The sequence below is a fragment of the Leguminivora glycinivorella genome, chromosome 22 (genome assembly GCF_023078275.1).
Source record: "Leguminivora glycinivorella isolate SPB_JAAS2020 chromosome 22, LegGlyc_1.1, whole genome shotgun sequence".
Classification (NCBI taxonomy): domain Eukaryota; kingdom Metazoa; phylum Arthropoda; class Insecta; order Lepidoptera; family Tortricidae; genus Leguminivora; species Leguminivora glycinivorella.
Genome location: NC_062992.1, coordinates 10682003 through 10707300, shown reverse-complemented (window position 1 = coordinate 10707300; position 25298 = coordinate 10682003). Strand labels below are relative to the sequence as shown.

Genomic DNA, 25298 nt, shown 5'->3' with positions numbered 1-25298 from the left:
ACTCACGTCCCTTGCGCGTCCCTTGTGCGTCCTTCCTATACAAAATGTACTGAGGAGACGTTTTTTAAATTACATTCAGGCGGTGTGGCGCTGACGTCCGTTCCGCCTCGGCGGACATGCGTCTCTTGAGTGTGGACGGCCCCATAGATTAACTATTACTTAAATACATTAAATTACCAAGAAATAAGAGACAAGAGATAAGCAGTCACGAGATTCATAAGGGGTCGAAAGAGCAATCCAGTCAGTCAGATTACTGTCATCGATATTTTAAATGAATGAAACGCGTAACTTGAAATAAACAGATTATTATAATTTATTTAAAAACAAGTGTATAACCCGAGATTTCGTTTTGTGAAGTCAAGTTTATAATTAGGTAGTTTCTTCATTAAAATAGGCTTAATAACAAATGATAATACTGATAATGAATAAAAAGCTATCCTATATCCTTTCTCGATCAAAATTTTTCGCCGGCGATGGAGGGATGAACTGGACTCCTTCTTGGAGGAATGGTCAGACATAGCACTGGATAGAGATCAGTGGAAAAATTGGGGGGAGGCCTTTGCCCAGCAGTGGGACACGACGGGCTCCAGAATTATCTCTATTGGCAGATTTCATTCAAATCGGTTCAGTGGTTTAAACGTGCTGGAATAAATATCAGACTAAAGCCTCCGCCACACATAAAGCGTTTTGATAGCGTATCGTTAGCGGAGTGCAATGATAGCAGTGCGCCGGCGGAAAGCTGGAGTTCCGCTCGCAATCCGTGCTCGTTAGTTCCCGTCGGCGCAACGCCAGCGTTCGTCCGGCGCAACGCTATCGTTGCGCTCCGCTACCGCTCCGCCTACGCTATCAAAACACGCATGTGTGGCCGAGCTTTAAGAGTCACTTGCACCACCGAAAATGTTATTAACCCACCATTAAAATGGTGTGGAATTTGACAGTTGACACTTGACAGCCCACTAACCTTGAGTTAAGCGGGTAGTGCAAGTGGCCACAAGTGTACCAAGGACATTCATTCTTGTGAATCTTATGATTTAATCTATATCGAAAAGGTGATTAGACATACTATATAAAAAAAACTATGTTAACAAGGACATAGAGCACAAAATTATATTGTACAAGTTTGTACGGCATAACCGGTTTTTCTGGATTTACGCACTTCCCTTGACCGTTAAGAGCGCTTTCAAAAAATCTGCTTGCTCGCATTTCGGCGCCGGCGGCGCTGGCGTGCGCCTGTGTGCAGACGCACACTATAACCAGAAGCATAACGATTGTAGCCTGCGGTACAGACATAGCGTGCGATCCTCTTCGAACCAACCTTACGTGCGGCTAGAGCGAAAGGGATAGCATTCATGGTCGGTACCGCCACGCCGTCAGTAGCGTAGCGGACTAACCATTATTGATACTTGCGTAAAAATACCACCATATATATTACATATTTGCATACATGATTTCGTGCATCAATACTTGACCTTTTAGTTTAATTATTAAACTTATCACAGTTTTTAGGGTTCCGTAGTCAAATAGGAACCCTTATAGTTTCGCCATGTCTGTCTGTCCGTCCGTCCGTCCGTCCGCGGATAATCTCAGTAACCGTAAGCACTAGAAAGCTGAAATTTGGTACCAATATGTATATCAATCACGCCAACAAAGTGCAAAAATAAAAAATGGAAAAAATGTTTTATTAGGGAACCCCCCCTACATGTAAAGTGGGGGGATGATATTTTTTTTTTCATTCCAACCCCAACGTGTGATATATTGTTGGATAGGTATTTAAAAATGAATAAGGGTTTACTAAAATCGTTTTTTGATAATATTAATATTTTCGGAACTAATCGCTCCTAAAGGAAATAAAAGTGCGTCCCCCCCTCCCCTCTAACTTTTGAACCATATGTTTAAAAAAATATGAAAAAATCACAAAAGTAGAACTTTATAAAGACTTTCTAGGAAAATTGATTTGAACTTGATAGGTTCAGTAGTTTTTGAGAAAAATACGGGAAACTACGGAACCCTACACTGAGCGTGGCCCGACACGCTCTTGGCCAGTCCAAGGCGGTTTTTTTTTTCTTAAAAATTATCTTTTAAAACGTGTGTAGCCTTGGAAGAAATAAATTAAAAAACTTTTATAATATAATAATTTGTGTATATAATATTGTCTTCTGTCACCGCGATAGTTACTCATGAAATAAATTTATGGAATCAGATTATATCGCGTATAATGAATATAATCCGTTTTCTTAGTTTTATTTCATTTTGTATATGGTATGTTTTCTAGGTACATATGTATAATGGAACTAAGATCGGTTTTCTTTAAAAGTAGTTTTTTTATATTTAAAATGTGTTATTGTGTTTTTAGGGTTTCGTAGTCTGTCCGTCCATCCGTCCGCCCGTCCGCGGATAATCTCAGTGACCGTTAGCACTAGAGAGCTGAAATTTGGTACCACAATATGTATATCAGTCACGCGGGTCACGCCGACAAAGTGCAAAAATAAAAAGTGGAAAAATGTTTTATTAGGGTACCCCCCCTACACGTAAAGTAGGAAGTGATTTTTTTTTTCATTTCAACCCTAACGTGTGATATTGTTGATAGGTATTTAAAAATGAATTACTGAAATCGTTTTTTGATAATATTAATATTTTCGGAACTAATCGCTCCTAAAGGAAATAAAAGTGCGTCCCCCCCTCCCCTCTAACTTTTGAACCATATGTTTAAAAAAATATGAAAAAAATCACAAAAGTAGAACTTTATAAAGACTTTCTAGGAAAATTGATTTGAACTTGATAGGTTCTGTAGTTTTTGAGAAAAATACGGAAAACTACGGAACCCTAGACTGAGCATGGCCCGACACGCTCTTGGCCGGTTTTTAAATATTATGTTGTTTTAATTGCATGGAGCACAGGACGGTCCACATCTATATATTAGTTTTTTGTAAGGAAATACAACTACGCTACGCCTACCTGCTTTAATTGACTGGTGACACACTGAGACAGTGGATGCGCCAGAGTATAAAAGAGTGATTACCATCTCTTGTCAAAGATCTTGTTGAGACGAATCAAACGAACCCAAACACGAAGTGGTTACAAGACCTGGTTGATGAGAACTCTTGACTACCATCTGTCTTCATCATCAGATCCTGGGTCCATCTCTTGTCAAAGATCTTGTTGAGACAAATCAAACGAGCCCAAACACGAAGTTGTTTCAAGACCTGGTTGATGAATTCTCTTGACCACCTTCCGGCTTCACCATCAGATCCTGGGTACCATCTCTTGTCAAAGATCTTGTTGAGACGAATCAAACGAGCCCAAACTCGAAGCGGTTTCAAGACCTGGTTGTTGAATTCTCTTGACTACCTTCCGGCTTCATCATCAGATCCTGGGTACCATCACCTCTTGTCAAAGATCTTGTTGAGGCGAATCAAACGAGCCCAAACACGAAATGGTTTCAAGACCTGGTTGATGAGAACTCATGACTACCATCTGACTTCATCATCAGATCCTGAGTACCATCTATTGTCAAAGATTTTGTTGACACGAGTCAGTAACCTAAAATGATATTCAATAATAAATAATACCTACTAAAAATATTAGTCAAGTTAATTAGTTAGTTACCAAAGTCGTCAACCCAAGGATCAAAGTTTTCGGTCGCAGTATACATGCAACAGTGCAGCCAAACACGCACACAAGTGCGGTTTTGGACACGGCGGGTGCCGCACACAATGACAAAATAACTTCGCGATCGTCGAGCCGCGTGCGGAGCGGACTGTCATACGTCCTGCCTCTACAAGCTCTGCCGCGGTACTGACATCGCAAGCGCGCGTAACCGTAATAAGGAGGCATTTTTAAAAAATCGTCAAAAATATTAAATTGCAAGTAATAGAAAACTTTTGCATAAAATCTGTTTAAGTAAGCGTTGCAGATTATTTTTATATTAAAACTACTTTAGAAACACGTAAGTTTTCGAAGAAATTGACACTTATTCTGAGGTGATTTCTGAAACAAATTGGATTCATCATTTCCTCATTTACTCTATTCTAAAGCCTTATAACAAAGAAGTAGTCTCATAAGATTGTAGTACAGGATATACATAATACAAATTTACCACTTGAAGCATTCAAAACTATCCAAATTTTACAAATTAGACGGACTAAGTCAGCACTTTTCGCGGGTTTTCCTAAACATGCACCAGAAAAAAAATCATAATTAATTAAGTGAGTTAGTTTTCAAAAATCCAGTCTCACAACATGTAAGTTAAGAAGATGTCCTAATCGAATCTTGAACTTAATAAGTCTGTTAGATGACGGAAAGTATAGCATTTTGCCGACTAAAACTATCAATTTTACATTATTACGACGTTTTCGTTGAATGGCCTCTTAAGCAAGTCAAATAGGGGTACAAATTATAACAAACTTCGATATTCCGAATGACGTTCAGAGCATGTTATGAGTTTGTGCCATTTTAGAATACGAATTATAAATTTAACGTAAACATCAGAAAATGGTTTTGGTGAAATCGTGCTCATTGGAGAGTAAATGGGACTAAAACCTCCGCCACACATAAAGCGTTTTTATAGCGTAGCGTTAGCGGAGCGTCAGCGGCGCGCATTCCGCTCGCAACCCGCGCTCGTTAGTTCCCGCCGGCGTCCACTGGGCGCAACGCCAGCGTTCGTCCGACGCACCGCTATCAATGCGCTCCGTTGACGCTCCGCTAACGCTCCGCCTACGCTCTCAAAACGCGCATGTGTGGCCGAGCTTTAACGGTCTATAAAAAGGAAGAAATAAAGGTGAAGTTTGTACTATCGAGAAACGTTTTCTAAAACGTCAAAAAGCTCATGGTAGAGGATTAGGTATCTTTTAGCCGTCCATGTATTCCCCTAAATATACATATAATACTTACATGTAATAATATAAGCTGCAAAAGTGCATGGAGAAATTATGAATGAACTCAATGATAAATTCGCCATCCACTTTTGCGGCTGATAGTACATATAAGAATGGAAAACAAAAACATAATATAGTTCATACTTAATTTTCTCAGTTCCATCTCGATCCAGTCATCAGTCAGACGACCGGTCTGGCGCAGTCGGTAGTGACCCTGCCTGCTGCGCCGCGGTCCCGGGTTCGAATCCCGGTAAGGGCATTTATTTGTGTGATGAGCACAGTTATTTGTTCCTGAGTCATGGATGTTTTCTATGTATATAAATATTTATATATTATATATATCGTCGTCTGAGTACCGACAACACAAGCCTTCTTGAGCTTACCGTGGGCCTCAGTCAATCTGTGTAAGAATGTCCTATAATATTTATTATTTATTATTATCAATAACCTTATAGATAGCGCCGATCAATCAGAACACAAACAGAGCGAGTTTCCGATTCGTCACCATCTAATAGATAAGTTAGATAACCCCAAATGCCATATGTAAGATAGGTTATTAAATGATTATCTATACGGTACCAGAGTTGATAGGCATATCGCATAACCTTTCATATAGGGGCAATTTCAGAATTTGGGACCCCCAAATTAGCGTAAGTTGTTAACAAAAATTAACTCATTGTCAGTTTTGTGACGATAATTAAGAATGAAATTTCAATGAAAATATTGTTTTTGTGTTAATTACATAAACTTTAAGCAATAATATACATTCAGAATGTGAAAAAAGTAAATTTTTAGACAGATTGTATCCTTAATTGTCATCAGCACGGGAAGCATGGTCGCGCGATAAATGATAAAACATCTGGCCGTCCCTATCGCACTTACTAATAGTGCGATAGGGACGGCCTGATATTTTATCGTCTATCGCGCGACCACGTCCCTTGCAGAAAACTGACAGCGAGTTAATTTTTGTTAACAACTTACGCTAATTGGGGGGACCCAAATTCTGAAAATGCCCATAGTAGTGTGAATGAGGTGTTGCACTTCCTAGTGTACTACCTCTGCCACACACTCGACAAGCAGCGTGGGAAGTATAGCGAGGGCAGTAAGCAGACGAATAGTGTGGCCGCGCTATACTCGTCATGCCGCTCCGTAATTTGTCGGTTTTTTGGCGCGAGGGCCGGCCACAACTTACGCCGTGGCTTGCGTGGGCGACGGTCGCGCGATGGTCGCGCGACGGCGATGCGACGCATACGAAATCAAACCTTATCGATATGGAAGTATGAGACGCGACGGCGACGGTCGCGCGACCGTCGCTCACGCAAGACACGGCGTTAGTGCGATTAATCGTGCGAGTAGGGCAGTGTGTGGCCGGAGAGGACAACATTGCGGCAGCGCGAGCGCGAGGAGCAGCGCAAGGGGCAGCGCGAGGGGCATAGTGTGGCCAAGGTTTAATAGTGTGAGCGAGGCCTGTCACACTACGATAGAGTGTTTATTTAGGGCTTAGGGCCCATTTACATTTACGCCAGTTACATTCTATCACTTTATTTATTCGGTTGGCCGAATGAATGATAGATAGATAGATAGATAGATAAATGATTTATTGTCACAACATGGTCGTTACAATCTGTACCTTATGAAATATCTTAAAGTTATAACCTATACAATACAAGGAAATTTTACTTACAATCTAGGTATACGTGACAAGTGGACAGTCTCAGCTACGTGCTGGAGCCTCACCTTCCGGCGTGGTTTCAGCGCTGATTTTCAGCCTGCCCGGGTTGAGGCGGAATGTTGAATGCAACCTCAATGGTCCGCAATGTAACTAAAATCGTATGCGAGATCGAGCCGTATAAATAAGCCTTCAGTCACCTTTGGTTGAATGTCGACTAGATGGTGCTTATATGTATTAATCTATTAATATTTGACAATTGTAACACACATCAAGTTAAGAATATGCCCGCGGTCCTGGGTTCAATCCCAGTAAGGGCATTTATTTGTGTGATGAGCACAGATATTTGTTCCTGAGTCATGGATGTTTTCTATGTATATAAGTATGTATTTATCTATTAAAGTAACTATGTATATCGTCGCTTAGCATCCATAGTACAAGCTTTGCTTAGTTTGGGGCTAAGTTGATCTGTGTAAGGTGTCCCCAATATATATATATATATATATATATATATATATATATATATATATATATATATATATATATATATATATATATATATATATATATATATATATAATAAAATTAAAAAAAAATTAAATCTGAGGTTCAAAAGTTTTATTCCTTTGTCGGGAGATTGCTGTCTATTCACTGTGAATACATATTTTACTTTGACAGTCAATTCTTTATAAACTTGATCCTCTTTGGTAAAGACAAAAAATGTGTCATCGAATCACAGTTTTGTCACAGAGACCCTATTTGCGTATGTGAATAATATGTTAATCATACCACGATATATTTATCTTATCTCAAGATAGCAGTTATTAGGCGATTTCATGCGGAAGTTTGTTTTGATATTCAGAATATGTTAGTATGACCATGAAGTATGCTTAGAACTAAATCTGACGACGAATTTTGACGACCGGTCTGGCGCAGTCGGTAGTGACCCTGCCTGCTGCGCCGCGGTCCCGGGTTCGAATCCCGGTAAGGGCATTTATTTGTGTGATGAACACAGATATTTGTTCCTGAGTCATGGATGTCTTCTATGTATATAAGTATGTATTTATCAGCAGCGGCTGGTCCATACAAGCCGATTCTTACCGGCTTACCTAAAATTGATTACTAGTAAAGTACCTAATATTAAGGTAGGTTTATTTTTGCTCAGTGTTGCCTAGCAGAAATTTTCACCAGCCGCCACTGGTATTTATCTATTTAAGTACGTATATCGTCGCTTAGCACCCATAGTACATACAAGCTTTGCTTAGTTTGGGGCTAAGTTGTTCTGTGTAAGGTGTCCCCAATATTTATTTATTTATTAAATGAAGGTTAAAGAATTTTTACCCGAAATGACGGGTTATGATAAAATGAATTGTTTTTGCTAATAAGTACTTCATTTAAAAATACTACACAATTAGCCTCTTCCTAAATTAGTTACACAGTCAGTGATTACACATTTTACTTTGACAGTAACTCTCTATAATACTCAATCCTCTTTAGATGCCCAGTAAAGTTTTTCAGGAATTTCCCTATTTACGAGTTTCCCTGCTTAAGTATTCAGGCTGCGACCCGGGCTTTGGGACATTACATTTTTACCATATTTTCATTGCGAAAGTAAAATCGTTCGCTAAGCGACAGGAATTTGTTATTTTCTGCCAAATACATCGATTTTACAAAAAGTTTCATAGATATTTTGTGTCCAGGCAGGCAAGCAATGTCGCGTGATAAACGATACAACGTCAGGCCGTCCTTTTCGCACTATTTGTAAGTGTGATAGGGACGCATGCGATAAAGTTTATCCAACTAGTGTGCTACGCCAGCAGATTTTTTTTCTATACACCCTGTTTTTATTGAATTCCGTTAACTTTAAGGGATGGTTCTTTAGACACTAACTTGAATATTATTCTTAAGGGTCTCTCACACTAATTAATTCATTTATTATGTATATACTACTAAAAGTGATATAAATGGTGGTTCCTGATACCGAACCTAACGACATGTCAAATTTAACGGAAAACAAAAAACCACGGTGTAATATCTAAAGCTAAACACACCTAGTCGTTAGAGGCATGTCCAGATATTTCTGAGTACTACTGGCGCTTATATATCTGATGGTGACTATAGGTAAATGAAATGTACGTCAATATTTATTACATAAGGCAACTAATCAATGCAACTATCCCGTCCAAATAGTAGACATGAAAGTACATTTTACGACGTTTTAACGTGGTTGCCTAGTTTCTGTACACGTTAATTAAATTACGTCAATCGGGGTAACTGCACAGTAGCGGAATGTCTGAGACTAGCACAGTTTAACTTACTTTGTGACCTACTTCGCCTCCTTATGTGTGTTCTATCGCCTGTACAATGGGTTGTGTTCTGAAGAACTGTTTCACATGACGCCAACAGCCACTTTTCATCATCGCACCGCTCGCCATCGACAGGGCGCTCATCCACACACCTTACAACCTCAATGGTCGCGCACCGTACGGTTTCAGAGAAATTTCCTCCCACGTACGCTCCGGCTGTGGAATGAGCTCCCGTCGAGGTATTCCCGATGAACTACAGTATGGGGTTCTTCAAAAAAGGAGTGTACAAGTTTCTAATGGGTCGCACGTGACACCCCTTAGGGATCATCCACATATTACGTCACACCAAATTTCAGGTTTTTGGACCCCTCCCCCCCCCTATGTCACGCTTTTTTGTATCCCTTTAACAGGGCTTGTCACATTTAGTATGACCCCCCCCCCCCCTCCCCCTTACACTGTGACGTAATATATGGATGACGCCTTAGTTGCAGGCGTCCATAGGTTACGGTGACCGCTTTCCACCAGCCGGGCCGTATACCTGTTTGCCACCGACGTGGTATAAAAAAAGTTATTGATTGTAAAAATTAACGGTGAAGGTATTTTATTGAGCGGTATAAAGCGTATGTCGCTCCCGGATAGGTTTATACACGGTGTTTCCGGTATCACTCAAAACCTCAGACACCCCAACTGATTTTTATTTTTTTAAACTCATCTAGAGTATTCATCTTTTAATGTGATGGTTACTTTTTTTTAAATTGAATTTTTAATTTTCTGTACAGCTCTACTTGACTTTTAGCTCTACACTCAATAAAATAATTGCTAACTACCATCATAAACCATAAGACTATTTATTTGTGTACGTTACTGCAACGACATAAGGTTTACCAATAGACAGCTAAGATGTCACTGTAAAACACTTTAAAGCTTTGTCACAGTAAACTTCAAATTGGACAGGTTATCGCAGTAAGCAAATAAACTCAATATTCAAAATGACAAGGTTGTAATTAGGTACGAGTTCAATTTGTTATGACTTATGATAAACATTAAGATTAAACTGACAAACAACGTCAAACTAGTAGCGGAAAAAATAATCGTCCAAGTAACCGGCCAGTATTAATACCCCTAAATACTGAAAAAAGGTAAACAACCTCTAGCAATGCGATATACACAATGTTGTATTACGAGTACAATAGAATAGGCACGTAAAAAATAACTAATAATACTAATTTAAATAAAAATATTACCCCCATCAAGATATAGCTCAATCGATTCTACTCTCGATTCTGAACAAACTGTTTTCAGGTTTTTAGTGTTAAGTGAAACACGGTGTATAGTCACGAGAGAAGTTGTCTCTCGCATTCAGACGCTGTTTTAATTATCTGTCAAGATGTACGAGGCCTTATGATGAGCGGTATACACCCCGTTTTTATTTAATTCCGTCAACTTTAAGGGAAGGTTCTTTAGGTCAAATACAATTAATTTCTCTAAGAAACTAGTGTCTTAACTCGTACGGTTATCGAGTTATTAGAAAAAACAATTTAATTACTGAACGCGTGTGTGGCATCCCTTACCATTTCCTAATGTTATTTGTTTTGACATGTGCCGTCAATCACTTGACAATGACTTTAATGTTATGATTAAGGTCCTCTCACACTAATTAATCCATTTATTATGTATGAAAACGAAAAAAAAAATGTTTTTTTCGAATTTAACAAAAAGGGATATACAGGGTGGTTCCATATGATGAAGCTAACTGCTTGTCGAATTTAACGGAAAACAAAAAAAAACACGGTGTATAGACCGTGATTACCTTTTTTTAACCGACTTCAAAAAAGGAGGAGGTTCTCAATTCGACTGAATGTTTTTTTTTTGGATTTTTTTTGTATGTATGTTACTCGATATCTCCAAGAATCGTGGATCGATTTTCAAAATTTTTTTTTTGATCGAACGGGTATAACCCCGAGATGGTCCCATTGGGACCAAGTCAGGGTCTGATGATGGGATCTTGGAGAAATCTAGGGAACTCTTCAAATGTTATAGGCACATGTAAGGTTTTTAGTGTATTTTTCAAAGGTACACCAGTATTTACGCCTGACGGTAGTAATTTTGTGTGGCTGAGCTGATGATGGAAGGTCAACTCCTCAATGGTTAGGAGTTAAAGGATAATTCTTTCACTACTGTACATATATTCAGACTGATACATATTAATCACTAGGAACCACTAAAAATCAACAAATAAATAAACTTTTTAACAAAAAATAAAACCGCTTTCAAAAATAAGCGCGTTACAAAACACGGAGAAACTAAAAAGCCAAAAATAATAAACCTTTGAATTCAGATTTCTTATCGTATCGCAATAATCTAAACATCCAAATTATAAACAAATCAATTATTTTTGAAGGCGGGACCAGCCTGCGCATGGTTGGGAGGGGCAAACAGGTCTGGTACCGACTTCAAAAATAATTGATTTGTTTATAATTTGGATGTTTAGATTATTGCAATACGATAAGAAATCTGAATTCAAAGGTTTATTATTTTTGGCTTTTTAGTTTCTCCGTGTTTTGTAACGCGCTTATTTTTGAAGGCGGTTTTATATTTTTTTTTATCGACCGTATGTACGAAGTTAGATTCATAAGCACGGGGAACTCGGGTAAATATTGGGAGCTCGACAAGCATCAAAATTTTAATCAAGGTCTGTATTCCGGTCAATATAAATTTCTAAATGTAGAAGAGTATGCAAAGAAAGACACAGGGCTCTTTATCGTAGGCATCGTGCAAGCGATTGCCACCTTGATTATGACTAGGCCAGTCTAGGCTTGACTATCTCTTCTTCCTCCTACCCTTATCCCACATTATGTGGGGTCGGTACAATACATTTTCCTCTTCCATTCTCCTCTATCTTTCGTCATCTCAACACTCACATCTTTCTTTCTCATATCCTCTTTCACACAATCCATCCAGCGTTGTTTGGGTTTACCCCTCCCTCTCCATCCATCAACCTTCATCTCCTGATATTTGTGCTAAGTATTCTGAAAACGCAATAACCGAAATTTAAATAAAATATCAAATTAAACCATTCTAATCCACCAATCAAATTGTCGACGAAACCGTATCGTAAAAACCCAAAACAAATATGACGTAGCGTTGCTACGCATAATAACATCATCACATCATCTGTAGGAAAATCGTAATTTTGTTATCAAAACGTTTTCTATGTTGGTGAATCATCTAATAGACTTGGTGTTATATCTTATACTTTTAAACGAGCAATTCTTGTATATTTATTTATTTATTTATATATATATTTATTTACACTGACGATCTCGGAAACCGCTCTAACGATTTCGTAGAAATTTGTTATGTGGGGGTTTTTGGGGGTGAAAAATCGGTCTAACTTATCCTTAGGTCCCGGAAAACGCGAATTTTCGAGTTTTCATGCGTTTTTCTTCGCGCGCCATCTCGTGTGCAGTAGTTGTACTGTTAAGACAGAATTCTTTCGGTCGATGTAAGTACTATTTATTGCAAACACTAGATGGCGACACATGTCAAGGCTAAAACGAATAGAAAAATACACTATTTGAGTTTTTGTGGCGAAATGCGCGCCATCTCGTGTGGAGTAGTTGTGTTGTTAAGGCTGAGAATTCTTTCGCTCGATGTAGGTACTATTCATTTTTGAACTAGATGGCGACACATGTCAAGGATACGAAACAGAACCGAGCGAAGCTCGGTTGCCCAGATATTTGATCATTTAAATCTGCACTGACTCGGTTCGTTCTTGGCAGTTTAATACGCTTTTTTAACCCGCGACGCAAAAACGACGGGGTGTTATAAGTTTGACGTGTCTGTCTGTCTGTGTGTGTGTCTGTCTGTGGCATCGTAGCTCCCGAACGGATAAACCGATTTAGATTCAGTTTTTTTTGTCTGAAAGCAGAGTTAGTCGGGACGACAGGGATTGACAATATGTCAAGTAAAATGTAAAGTTCTAAAATTGCGATCTAGCCACGAGCGTAGCAAAAACGGTTTGAAAAATGTTATCATGATCATAAGCCAATATAACAGCTTGCATTTTTAATGACATAGGAGACAAACGAGCAGACGCATCGCCTGATGATAAGCGATTACCGCTGCCCATAGACCATGCAACACCAGAGAAATTGAAAGTGCGTTGCCGGCCTTAAATATCTCATGTCTTATACTGATAGTCTTATGGCTGATTGGACTTAATTTTAACCTATGAATGTTTCTGTTCTTTGCCATACGACTAAATAATAAATAGTCTTATTTAAACTTTCACGATTATTACGCATAATTTTTAAAAATCGGGACTTAATTTTTAAAGCTCGGCCACACATGCGCGTTTTGATAGCGTAGGCGGAGCGGTAGCGGAGCGCAACGATAGCGGTGCGCCGGACGAACGCTGGCGTTGCGCCCAGCGGACGCCGGCGGGAACTAACGAGCGCGGATTGCGAGCGGAATGCGCGCGGATTGAGAGCGGAACGCCAGCGTTCCGCCGGCGCACCGCTATCAATGCGCTCCGCTAACGTTACTCTATCAAAACGCTTTATGTGTGGCAGAGGCTTTAATCGCATATGACTATACATATTAAACTAACCTCCAATGTTTCAGGGACGGCGTTGTCTCCGTGGTCTTAGAGAAGACATACGCTATTAAGTCCCGATTTAAAAAATAATTATTGATAAGTCTTTACAGGAACACGGTTAGTGTTCGTTGCGAATGTCTTATCTCATTTAAACCACAGAATATATAATAGTACAAGTACAGAAGGCCCACTGCTTTGATGTTCACGAAATGCCGCCTTTTAAATGCCTACAAAATCCTAACAAAGAAACGAGCCGCACATGCGCAGCGTCGGACGATAGGGTTGCCTATGGATTAAAACGAATTAATACTCAGATAAAATGTTATACTATTATATTCCAGTTTTGGGTACTTTCTGGGTATATATACAGTATTTATACACCGTGTCCAATAAGTCCGAATACTCACATTTTACCTCAGTTCTAAAGATATAGGGATCACAGGCCATCAAATTGTTATTTAAACTAAAGAGTATATTCCTCTTAATAAAATACAAGCACAAAGTACATGAAATTTCCGAAGTGCCTAAGAAAAACAAAGAGGTAAAGTGCCAACAAAATACTTGCTCGGCACGCAGGTGACGAGTTATTTTTTATAAGGAGAATCTGTATGTGATAAAACAGACGCCACGTGTCCAAAATAAACTATTATGGGTACCGAGGATAGATAACGTTCCGGGCAACTAGAAAAATGTGCCTAGGTTCCAGAGCTCACCATCGGCCCAGGTGTGGGATGCAGTATGTAAGCGAGGTAAACTACCTTCAGTACTTACAGATAAAAGCGTTAAAATCAACGTTTTTTTCTTTAAAACCAAGGTTTTAGAGAAAAAAATGCCTTAAAGTTAAAAAGGATGCTTGGGAATGAGTATCATGTGTCCCAACAAGACGCACCTCCAGCACATTCGGCAAATGGTATTCTAGCGTAGTTTCAGACTAATTTGGCAGTTTTTTATCCGAAACATGAGTGGCCACCCAGGCCTCCAGGTTTAGGCGTATTAGACTATTTTGTATGGTCATACATGCTTTGAAGACTAAATTTTTATAAAATCATAAACCTACATCATTTCAAAAAGGTTATCGAGAGTATTTGAGATGAAATGTGAAGAAAACGGTGCGTGCCGCGTGTGATCCGTTTGAGAAGCGTTTGAGGCTGGTAAACAAATTAATGCTGGAGTTATTCCAAAACATTTGTTGTGAATGTAGTAAATAAGAGTGCCATTCATAAAATATAATAATAATGTAGTAACTATTTGTTCATTTTGTTTTATTGGCTATTTGTGCTGTATTCAAACTTATTGGACACGGTGTATATTTTTGTGTAAGTCCCAACATCACAAGCCTTATTGAACTTTTCTGTGGGACTTAATCAATAGTAAATCTGTGTAAGATTGTCCTATTTTAATCATGATGTCTATTTAACTAAGCATTATTACTATTATTAGCCATTCCCACGTGGACATCGCATATAAAACTTTAAAAAAAAACTCGCGACGTAAAGTAACAATAGAAAGTGTGAACGTGCGTTCTATGAAAACGCGCGCCACCCCTGATTAGGCCGCGAACTCGCGGCCGCCAGCATGTACTTGTAGCGCGGCGATAGAAACGCGAAGTGAGCCGCCCCTGTTTAACGGCTCAGCCACGACATTGGTCTAAGCGCGACAGCGAGGAGCGGCGGCCATACATCGGAGCGAGACACAGCGATGGGACTTTTCATTCGCACGTATGGCTGCCGCTCACCGCCGCCGCGCTTAGACCAATGTCGTGGCTGGGCCGTAAACATACATTTTAGCTGGCTCGTGTTATTGATAACAGTATCTACGTCACAACAGCGATAATTGGCCAAGCGCCACTGGTTAAACTAAATATGACGCAGGCGAGTGACCATGCTCTAAAATAGTGACGTATTCTCTGACTAACTTTCATCATTTCAAATTTCAATGTTAGTACCTAATGGTCATACGAGTATGTAAATGTAAGACCAAGTTCCAGAATAGTGACGTACCTATGCAATCTATGACTAAGTTTCGTCATTGAAATTACCGTCGAGCCAGAGACGCTTGACGGCCCGACCTCTTTACAATTTTTTTTATTTAACTTACAATTTTCGATGTAAAATTTGCATAAGGTACGACGGGACAGATCTCGACTGTGGGGCAAATGTAACTGGTCCATTTTTTTCATGTTTTACAATGTTTGCATTATTAAATAGCGTGCCCACAAGTTATATTATGGTAGGCGTGTGAAAACTTCCTTTTTTACGCACTTGTATCGTAATGTACTATTTTATCACTTTTCCCTATAGCCATACAAGAACGCTGGCCATTTACGTAAAACGACTTCCGGTTCCGCTGCGCATGAGTCAGTAGTGCGCGTGTACTAAGAGTCATCATCATCATCCGCCTCCTTGCGTTATCCCGGCATTCGCCACGGCTCATGGGAGCCTGGGGTCCGCTTTGACAACTAATCCCAAGATTTGGCGTAGGCACTAGTTTTTACGAAAGCGACTGCCATCTGACCTTCCAACCCGAAGGGTTAACTAGACCTTATTGGAATTAGTCCGGTTTCCTTACGATGTTTTCCTTCACCGAAAAGCGACTGGCAAATATCAAATGACATTTCGCACATAAATTCCGAAAAACTCATTGGTGCGAGCCGGGGTTCGAACCCGCGACCTTCGGAACGAAAGTCGCAGGTACTTACGCTAGGCTACCAGCGTGTACTAATAGTATGACGTTTATATCAGCTGAGTTAAGACCATATGTCGTTGCAGGATAATGTATATTTATGATGGGTACATTGACTGTTTGGACTTCTGGAAAAATGCGATAGTTGTGTTCTAGACAAAGAGGATCGAGTATTATAGAGAGTTACTGTCAAAGTAAAATGTGTAATCACAGTGCATAGACTGCCATCTCTCGACACACAGCTTCAAACTTTTGAACCTTAGTTTTGACAATTTGGTCCATATTGTTAGCTTGATAGGTGTTAAAATGTCAAATATTAATATTAGCGCCATCTAGCCGAGCGTTCCCCAAAGGCGTAACGCCATCTAGGCCACCGTACCTTTTTCTCTATGGCTTTGAGGTACGTTTTTTTTCTTAGACCTTATCCGTCTATACAGAGTTACATATGTCTTTGGTTCTAGACTAGACTGTGGACAGACACTGGACATTGAAAGTGTTAAGAATGACCTATTGCCTGCTCAAGAGCCTTTTCTTATCACAGTGTGCCGTATGACATGATAGAAATGTGTACGTAGTGCTTTGAATTCTTTTGGTTTAATATTAACACTGACATTGTCAGATTTCAAACAACAACGTAAAACTAAAATCCGTCATTATTTTACACTAGAGCAGGGTCCCCGAACTGTTTGTAAGCACGCTGCTTGTTGCCTAGATCTGTACCTGTCTCCACTCACCTATAACCACCAGGTCTTAATCGCTAGTGGGCAGGTACAGGCTGGTACGGAAGGAGCCAAACACTTCGACCGGCTAGGATAGCGCCAAGTATCCTTCTCACAACCACCAGAAAGCTGAAATCTCCACTCACCTATAACCACCAGGTTTATATCGCTAGTGGGCACGTACAGACCGGTACGGAAGGACCCGAACACTTCGACCGGCCAGGATTGCGCCAAGGATCCTTCTCACAACCGTCAGAAGTCTCAAACTTCCACTTCCACTCACCTATAACCACCAGGTCTATATCGCTAGTGGGCAGGTACAGGCCGGTACGGAAGGACCCGAACACTTCGACCGGCCAGGATTGCGCCAAGGATCCTTCTCACAACCGTCAGAAGTCTCAAACTTCCACTCACCTATAACCACCAGGTCTATATCGCTAGTGGGCAGGTACAGGCCGGTACGGAAGGACTCGAACACTTCGACCGGCCAGGATGGCGCCAAGGATCCTTCTCACAACCGTCAGAAGGCTGAAATCTCCACTCACCTATAACCACCAGATCTATATCGCTAGTGGGCAGGGACAGGCCGGTACCACATCTCGGACACTGGCGATCAAATATATGAAAGAGACGCGTTCCTAGCACACATTCTAAGCTCGGTAGGTGAACGCGTATCATGTTTGTATGAGTGAAACATGACAGGTCGACTGTTCGCGTTTTTGACAGGCGGTAACTGTCAGGTAACTGAGAGGGGGTGGGCGGCACTTTCAGCGGGGAGCAGGAGTGGCCATACTGTACGATAGTACTCTTTATTATCTCTTTATTATCTGTGCCGGTACTGAAGGACCCGAACACTTCGACCGGCCAGGATGGCGCCAAGGATCCTTCTCACAGCCGTCAGAAAGCTTAAATCTTCACTCACCTATAACCACCAGGTCTACATCGCTAGTGGGCAGGTACAGGCCGGTACTGAAGGACCCGAACACTTCGACCGGCCAGGATGGCGCCAAGGATCCTTCTCACAGCCGTCAGAAAGCTTAAATCTTCACTCACCTATAACCACCAGGTCTATATCGCTAGTGGGCAGGTACAGGCCGGTACGGAAGGAGCCGAACACCTCGACCCTGGCCTGCGGCCACAGAGTTAGGATGGCGCCACGGATCCTGTTCACAACCGTGGAGCGGACGAGGTGCTCCGTCTCCGTTGGCGACATGTATGTGTAGAAGTGCTCGATCTCTTCGTGTAGCCTGGGGAGAGGAAGTTTTTGTTAGTTGAATTTTAAATAGACAAAGGGGTGACTAAGGTTGCAAAGCGGGCTAAATGCATGTGTATTGGTACTTGTCTAGTAATACATGTAGAACATTTCTACACTATTAATATTTAAAAAATCTGTGAACCGCTTAACTTGTTTCATTTATGATTGCTAATGCTACTGAATTTCTGGAAGGATCTTGTTTTGATTATCTTGTTTTGATAAATGTGATATATTTTGTTTTGAACTAAAACGAATCTTGACTACGTTTGATAAATATTATCTATTATACATTATGTGATATTATCAACATTTCCTCTTTTTAGTGCTTCGTGCTAAATGACCAGTAACATAAAAATTATACATAATAAATGCAAACTGTCGACATCGGTGGGTGTTTTAACTATTGTAATAGGATTAATATATCAAAAGGACCATTCAGTACGTACGTATCAAGCTCTAGCCAAAATAAACTACGTTTCTCTTATCCCACTCAACCTGATATATAGCATTAACCTACTATTTCAACGTTACAGTAACACTCCTAACTATTTGGTCACGACGTTTTACCTCCACGTTAATAATATTGCAGTCAAGCAGTTATAAATACGCAAATTTTCAACGGCAAACACTTCGAAGGAACAAAATGCGTAGTAGTACAACAAAAACAACAAATAAGGTTGAAAACTTCTAGTGAAGGAACCTTGGGAAAGACAGACAAACAAACAGACACACTGTTTCCCATTTATAAAGTCCTACTTTGTCGCTTCCAATAAGGACTCATTAACAAGTCATTTCGCTGTGATAGCACATTTATTTCGTCCTTAGGATAAGCGGCAAAGTGGAGTCTTTGCTAACGATACATTTTATAGTTGAACGCTATCGTATGTGGTCTCTGTAAGTTTATTTACTTAAATCTACAGCATTTTCAAAGGTACACACCAGATGCGTAATGTAACGGGTCCTTAAGATTGCGTGCCCCTAATTTGACAGTGCGTACAGCACGCAACGTCAATCATATGAGAGCTGGTTGGCTCATGTGCATGCGCGTGTGGAAAGGTCAATGCAGATAAGAATGACTATTAGTTAAGATCGGCACTTGCTACAAGCATCAGAAATCAGATTATTTTTTCTTTTTAACTATTATTTATTTACTTAATCAAAAAGTAGCACAGCATTACAGTTTACACTAAGGCACTGTGAAACTACAAAATACAAAACAAGACACAAACGATAAATAATACAAATTAAACATTAGATTTGGGCGACGACGTAACAGCGTGGCTCCGTTGCGTCATCTGATTCGGTGTAGGATTCGGCAGGTTGCCCCGGAACCGCCGAAATACCACACCCTTCGGCCAGAAGTCTGCGCTCGCGATGGTGTCCTGCAGCGTGCGCGGCACGCGCACTACAAATGAAGTGAAGTGCACGTAGTGGCGCGACTGCAGCTGGTGCACTCTCAGCATGTAACCAGTCTTCCGACGAACGTACTCCACCACCTCGTCAGCCCCCGCGGAGTAATGCAAGCGCGACACGTAGAGCGCTTTACTCGGTGTAGCAACTCGCAGACCAGAAGTAATAAAATAAACTACAAATGGGCTTACTCTTGGGTACAGACTAGCGGCGAAGACGTGTCCCCCCTTAATTTTGATGGAATTCCACTCCTTAGCAATGCGCATAAGATTTAATTATTGTGTGTTTCTATCTAAAATTGGGCGCCAGACGTCAGTCTGTCAAAAAGTCAACTGCGCAGAAAATAAGCCCAAAATGCCAACAGGTGTAAAAATGCATGCAAATCTGTTTTTTTTTTTTCTATTCAGGAAGCAACTGAAAGTTCAAGGTCATATCACACCGTTTGTTTACATGCGTACGCAAGACATGCACGTGACCGTCATTCAACCTTTATTACTATAACGACAAGGTATAAATTTGCGAGAGATAAAAGTTAATAATATGCAATAGGTTTTAGATACATTTTCAACTTAAAGACATTAGTAGTTAGTTTGATATTTGCAGGAATGGGTCGTGCTAAAAATATGCAACCGCAATGGTATAGGGCGTTAAATATAGTAAGCTATATGTGTCGTCTGAGATCTATATGTGTCGTCTGAGATTGAGAAACTATAGGCATTGTATCTTGGGCAGAATAGACTGACTATTAGTAACTTCTGTTGCAACGTACTAAGATTTATTTATAGTCATTTGTGCTGTCGTGTCGTGTCGTAGTTAAAATAGGTGACAATGGGGTACTATTTTGTTTGTTGTGTCTAGCTAGCGTATGTTTTTTCGTTTTGCAGTAGACAGAGGGAAAACTGAATTTGTTTAATAGTACATTGTGCAACAAGGGGAGGAAGTTGAATATTACTAACGAGAGTAAGTTAAATCGCGACGGCTTGCCAGAGCGATTTAAAGACTCGAGTTTGTAATATTCATACTTCCCGAGTTACACACAATGTAAATAGACGTAAAAAAGTTAAGTACGGTACAAGAAATTTCATTATTCCCTTGGGAGAACGATTTTTCTATAACTCACGCTCCGCCTTATAGCACATTTAAAGTGCGGGTGTGATGAAGAACTTATTTCAGTACAGACGATGCCTTTTTTAAGCACTAGTGCGAGAAGTGGCTCATTTCTTGCCAGGTCGAAACTTAGGAGGGCCATCTGTACTGTAAAACGTCGTACGATACACGTGCGAAAAGAAAATTCGTCTCTTCTCGCACTTACTATACATATATGTACTATTTCAGGTTCTTCATAAATATTTGTTGTGCTTAGATATTTTTGAGCAACTCGGCCACTCCGATATGAGTGAATACACCTACACCAAACCTACTTTTTTAGCTGTCAGTAATAAATTGCATTAGTCTCAACATATTACAAATTAGCATCAAACTGGGGCTACTTATCAGTCACAATCAGGTTCACCTTCATAACGCAAATGCCGGTCAATATATAGGAATTTAAGTATCTATCAATTTTAAAAGAACTTATGTGTAAAAGCCAACTTTACGACACTTGACGATTTGTTCCTTCAAAAAACCTTAGCCTTTTATGACACAATACCTAGTGCGCGGACAAATAAACAGACGGACAGACAGACGCACGAATGATCCTACAAGGGTTCCGTTTTTCCATTTTGAGGTACGGAACCTTAAAAAGTATTCACCCATTTAACAAGGCGCGACAATCGACATCTCTATTTATTTATTACTAGCGTTTGCCCGCGGCTTCGCTCGCGTTAGAAAGAGACAAAAAGTACCCTATGTCACTCTCCATCCCTTCAACTATCTCCACTTAAAAAATCACGTAAATTCGTCGCTCCGTTTTGCAGTGAAAGACGGACAAACAAACAGACACACACACTTTCCCATTTATAATATTAGTATAGATATTTTGCTCGCTGGACGTCACCGTTCGAATAACTTTCTAACAAGAATTTTAGTTACTAAGAATTATATTTGCGGTGCCCTTACAGGGCTCATAGCTGTGCTATACTGAATAATGTACCAACTTATGTACCTATGACAGCAATAAATGATTACTGATTACGATACAAGTGCGAAAAAAGGAAGTTCGAAACGAGCGGCAATAAATTAAAATCACCATTTACGAATTTCCTTTTCGCACATTTATCGTTATCGCACGAAGTTTTTCAGTACAGATGGCCCTAAGGGTATTTTATAGACAGTATCCTCTTAAGGCATTATTATTTTAAATCTCGGCGTCCGCGAACGGCCTTAACAAGGACGCCTTTCACTGAAAGATATGACTATCCATACTATACTAAAATTATAAATGGGAAAGTGTGTGTGTTGTTTGTCTTTCATGGCAAAACAGAGCCACGAATTGACGTGATCTTCTAAGTTTGTATAGTTGAAGGGATGGAGAGTGACAGACTAATTTTTTTCTCTTTCGAACCCCCCACTTTCCTAAGATGGGGGGTGGACGTTTGTATGGAGCATTCAGCAAATTTCGAATTTAACACGAGCGAAGCCGCGGGAAAAAACTAGTATTGTATAAGAAATTTCACGAGTGCTTGCTAAAGGAAATTGGACTTAATAGTATCACAATATAGGATGCACTTTATTAGGGTTCCGTAGCCAAAATGGCAAAAACGGAACCCTTATAGTTTCGTCACGTCCGTCTGTCCGTCTGTCCGTCTGTCCGTCTGTCACAGCCGATTTACTCGGAAACTATAAGTACTACAGTGATGAAATTTGATGGGAATATGTGTTGTATGAACCGCTACAAAATTATGACACTAAATAGTAAAAAAAAGAATTGGGGGTGGGGCCCCCCATACATGTAACTGAGGGATGAAAATTTTTTTTTCGATGTACATACCCGTGTGGGGTATCAATGGAAAGGTCTTTTAAAATGATATAAAGTTTTCTAAAAAACATTTTTCTTAAAGTGAACGGTTTTTGAGATATCAGCTCTCAAAGTCGTAAAAAGTATGTCCCCCCCCTCTATTTTTATAACTACGGGGTATAAAATTCTAAAAAAAATAGAGGTGATGCATGCTAATTAACTCTTTCAACGATTTTTGGTTTGATCAAAGTATCTCTTATAGTTTTTGAGATAGGTTGATTTAACTGTAATTTTGGCAGGTGTATAAATTGACATAATAAGTTTATTATATTTGCTGCTACGGAACCCTTTGTGCGCGAGCCCGACTCGCACTTGGCCGGTTTTTTAAATGTGAACAGTTTAGATGACTCTGTGCTTATGGAAATAGATTAGATTTTTAAAATTAAATGGCCTCAGTCCCATTGGTGGGACTATTTTGCCAGTGTCAAGGTGATATAAGCTAATTGTTTTAGATTTTGGTACGGTAAGTACGACAGTGTTCGGTAGTTGGCACTTGTGTAAATTGATAGCTAGATTTTACAAGGGCACGTGGACTATCGGCCGTTGACGACAAAAAAGGGGCTAAACGCGTTTCGAGATTAATTCTTCATCAGCTTCTCACTATAACATTAGTTTACTGCATAATGAGCTATCGATATTACACTTTAAACAAAATAAATGAGCAAAAGAAGGAGAAATTATTCACGACACGATACCGCTAAGATGGCGCCCGTACCGGAAGTCCTTATGGAAATAATTATGCATTTAGTTTTGACAGTTTAATTAAGGCAATGAATAAATTAAATAAGAAATTTTGGCCTCCAATGAAAACAGTTTGCCTATCACCACTCTAGGATATAAATACAAGGTTTTTAAACAACTATGTGGTCAGGTCAGATTATTTATATCCAAAACTTGGGAAATATTTAACTTTGAAATTAAGACCACATCACAAACATTTATAGCCATTATGATACTATGATAGTAAACCCAAAGTGAGCTAAATTTAAGTTTGATTTTATTTATTGAAAGTTACTGTAGTAAGTTTTGGTTGTCAGTATGTCAGTTAAATATAGTGCACTAAGGTCATACATTAAAAAAAGTAAAAAGTTTTACATACATACATACAATCATGCCTGTATCCCTATATATAAGAGGTAGGCAGAGCCCATGAAACTACTAAAGCTTCAGTGCCACTCTAGGCAAATAAAGGGTTGAAAGAAAACGAAACTGCATTGCAGTGACAGGTTGCCAGCCTCTCACCTACGCCACAATTTAACCCATATCCCACAGTCGCCTATTTAAATATTATAGGACATTCTTGCACAGATTGACTGAGTAGCTCAAGCTGTAAGCTGCAAGCAAGTAAGCTCAAGATGGCTTGTGTTACAGGTACTCAGACAACAATATATATATATCGTCACTACTTTTACAAAAACTTGTATCTTCGTCTGTCAATGAAAAGAAAATCGTAGTAAGTATGTATGGAATGCATATAGACTTACTGCGTATTAACTTTGAGGAACAGCGTGAGATACGAGATTTTTTTTACAAGTAGTGACAATATACAAATACTTATATACATAGAAAACATCCATGACAGGAAAAAATATCTGTGCTCATCACACAAATAAATGCCCATAGCAGGATTTGAACCCAAGACCGCAGTCTAGCAGGCAGGGTTACTACACACTAGGCCAGACCGGTCATCAAAACATTTTTCTCTATTGAGCAGAAAAATTGTTCTTGACAATGCACAGCAATAAAATGATTTAAAATTGGATTGCAAATTTATAACAAAAACTGATAACATAATTATATATACTGAACATTATCCTCAAATAGTTTAAAATCCTGTATTTCAAAATAACAAGTTCTGTCTCATCCATTCTAATTGATTGATGACTAATATATGGTACAATAATATCAGATGAATTAACTTTAGCTAGAATCCTATTGCTATCTTATTACTAAAGCTCACTAATAAGAATCAGCTAGTTTTGCAGGTAGTAAATTCAGGGAAAATTAACTTTTAAAGTGCTATTAAAGTCAAATATTAGGTAAACAAACACAATAGCACAATAAACTGTACATAAACAAATTACACAATGTTTATGTGTGTTTATGTATTTATTTATGTAGTTTCTGGGTCAGACTTAGTAGAATTTTCTAGTGATAAATCCAGACTAGGTCATGTAGCAACACTGCCTGGATCGCCATTAACACACATAGATATGAATGAAAGGAACTTCTTCAGGTTAACCTAAAGCTTCTGGACTTTAAGACATAATAGGCAACGTGCTGACATGGTGACGGCATGTCGAGATACATCATAACCACTTATTATAACTGTCAATGAATAACCAAAAAAAACGTTTACTTACCCCAATATCCCGGGCTTATATTTGTAGTTGGGTATCCGCCACGGACACCCACCGTATTCACCTATGAGAGCATCGTGGTTTTTGTTCAGGTTAAAAGTCGATGCGCGGTTATCGTTCACTTTCCTCCGCGCGGGATTAAAATAATTATTATTTCTACTTTCACCATTCACATCATTTATTGGTATAAAGTCTTGCGCTTTATTCACATTTGGATTAGAGTTTTCTAAGTTTTTCAAATTCATTTTGTCTATTTCACTTTGAGTTTCCCAGATACGAAGCCACAGCCGCTTCGCGGGTCCTTCCTGCTCGGGCTGATACCACGCGACGGCGGGATCCATTCAGCCGGAGCAAGGTTCCACTATATGGGATGACACATGCTGTTGCATTTCACATTTATTAAGGCATTGAAAATTAACACAAAATAAAAATAAGTCACACCACACTCGGAACATGGACGACAC

At 39.6% G+C, this 25298-nt stretch overlaps 1 protein-coding gene across 1 annotated transcript in view; it reads right to left on the bottom strand.

Moving 5' to 3' along the window:
* Positions 1 to 25298, bottom strand: part of LOC125237698 (non-canonical poly(A) RNA polymerase protein Trf4-1-like) — a 42115-nt gene extending 16817 nt beyond the window's left edge. The window contains exons 1-2 of the mRNA XM_048144850.1: positions 24838 to 25298; positions 17904 to 18097 (exon numbers count right to left, since the gene is read on the bottom strand). Of these exons, the coding sequence (XP_048000807.1) occupies positions 17904 to 18097; positions 24838 to 25175 (532 nt within the window). The 5' untranslated portion in view covers positions 25176 to 25298. The remainder of the gene's footprint in view (positions 1 to 17903; positions 18098 to 24837) is intronic.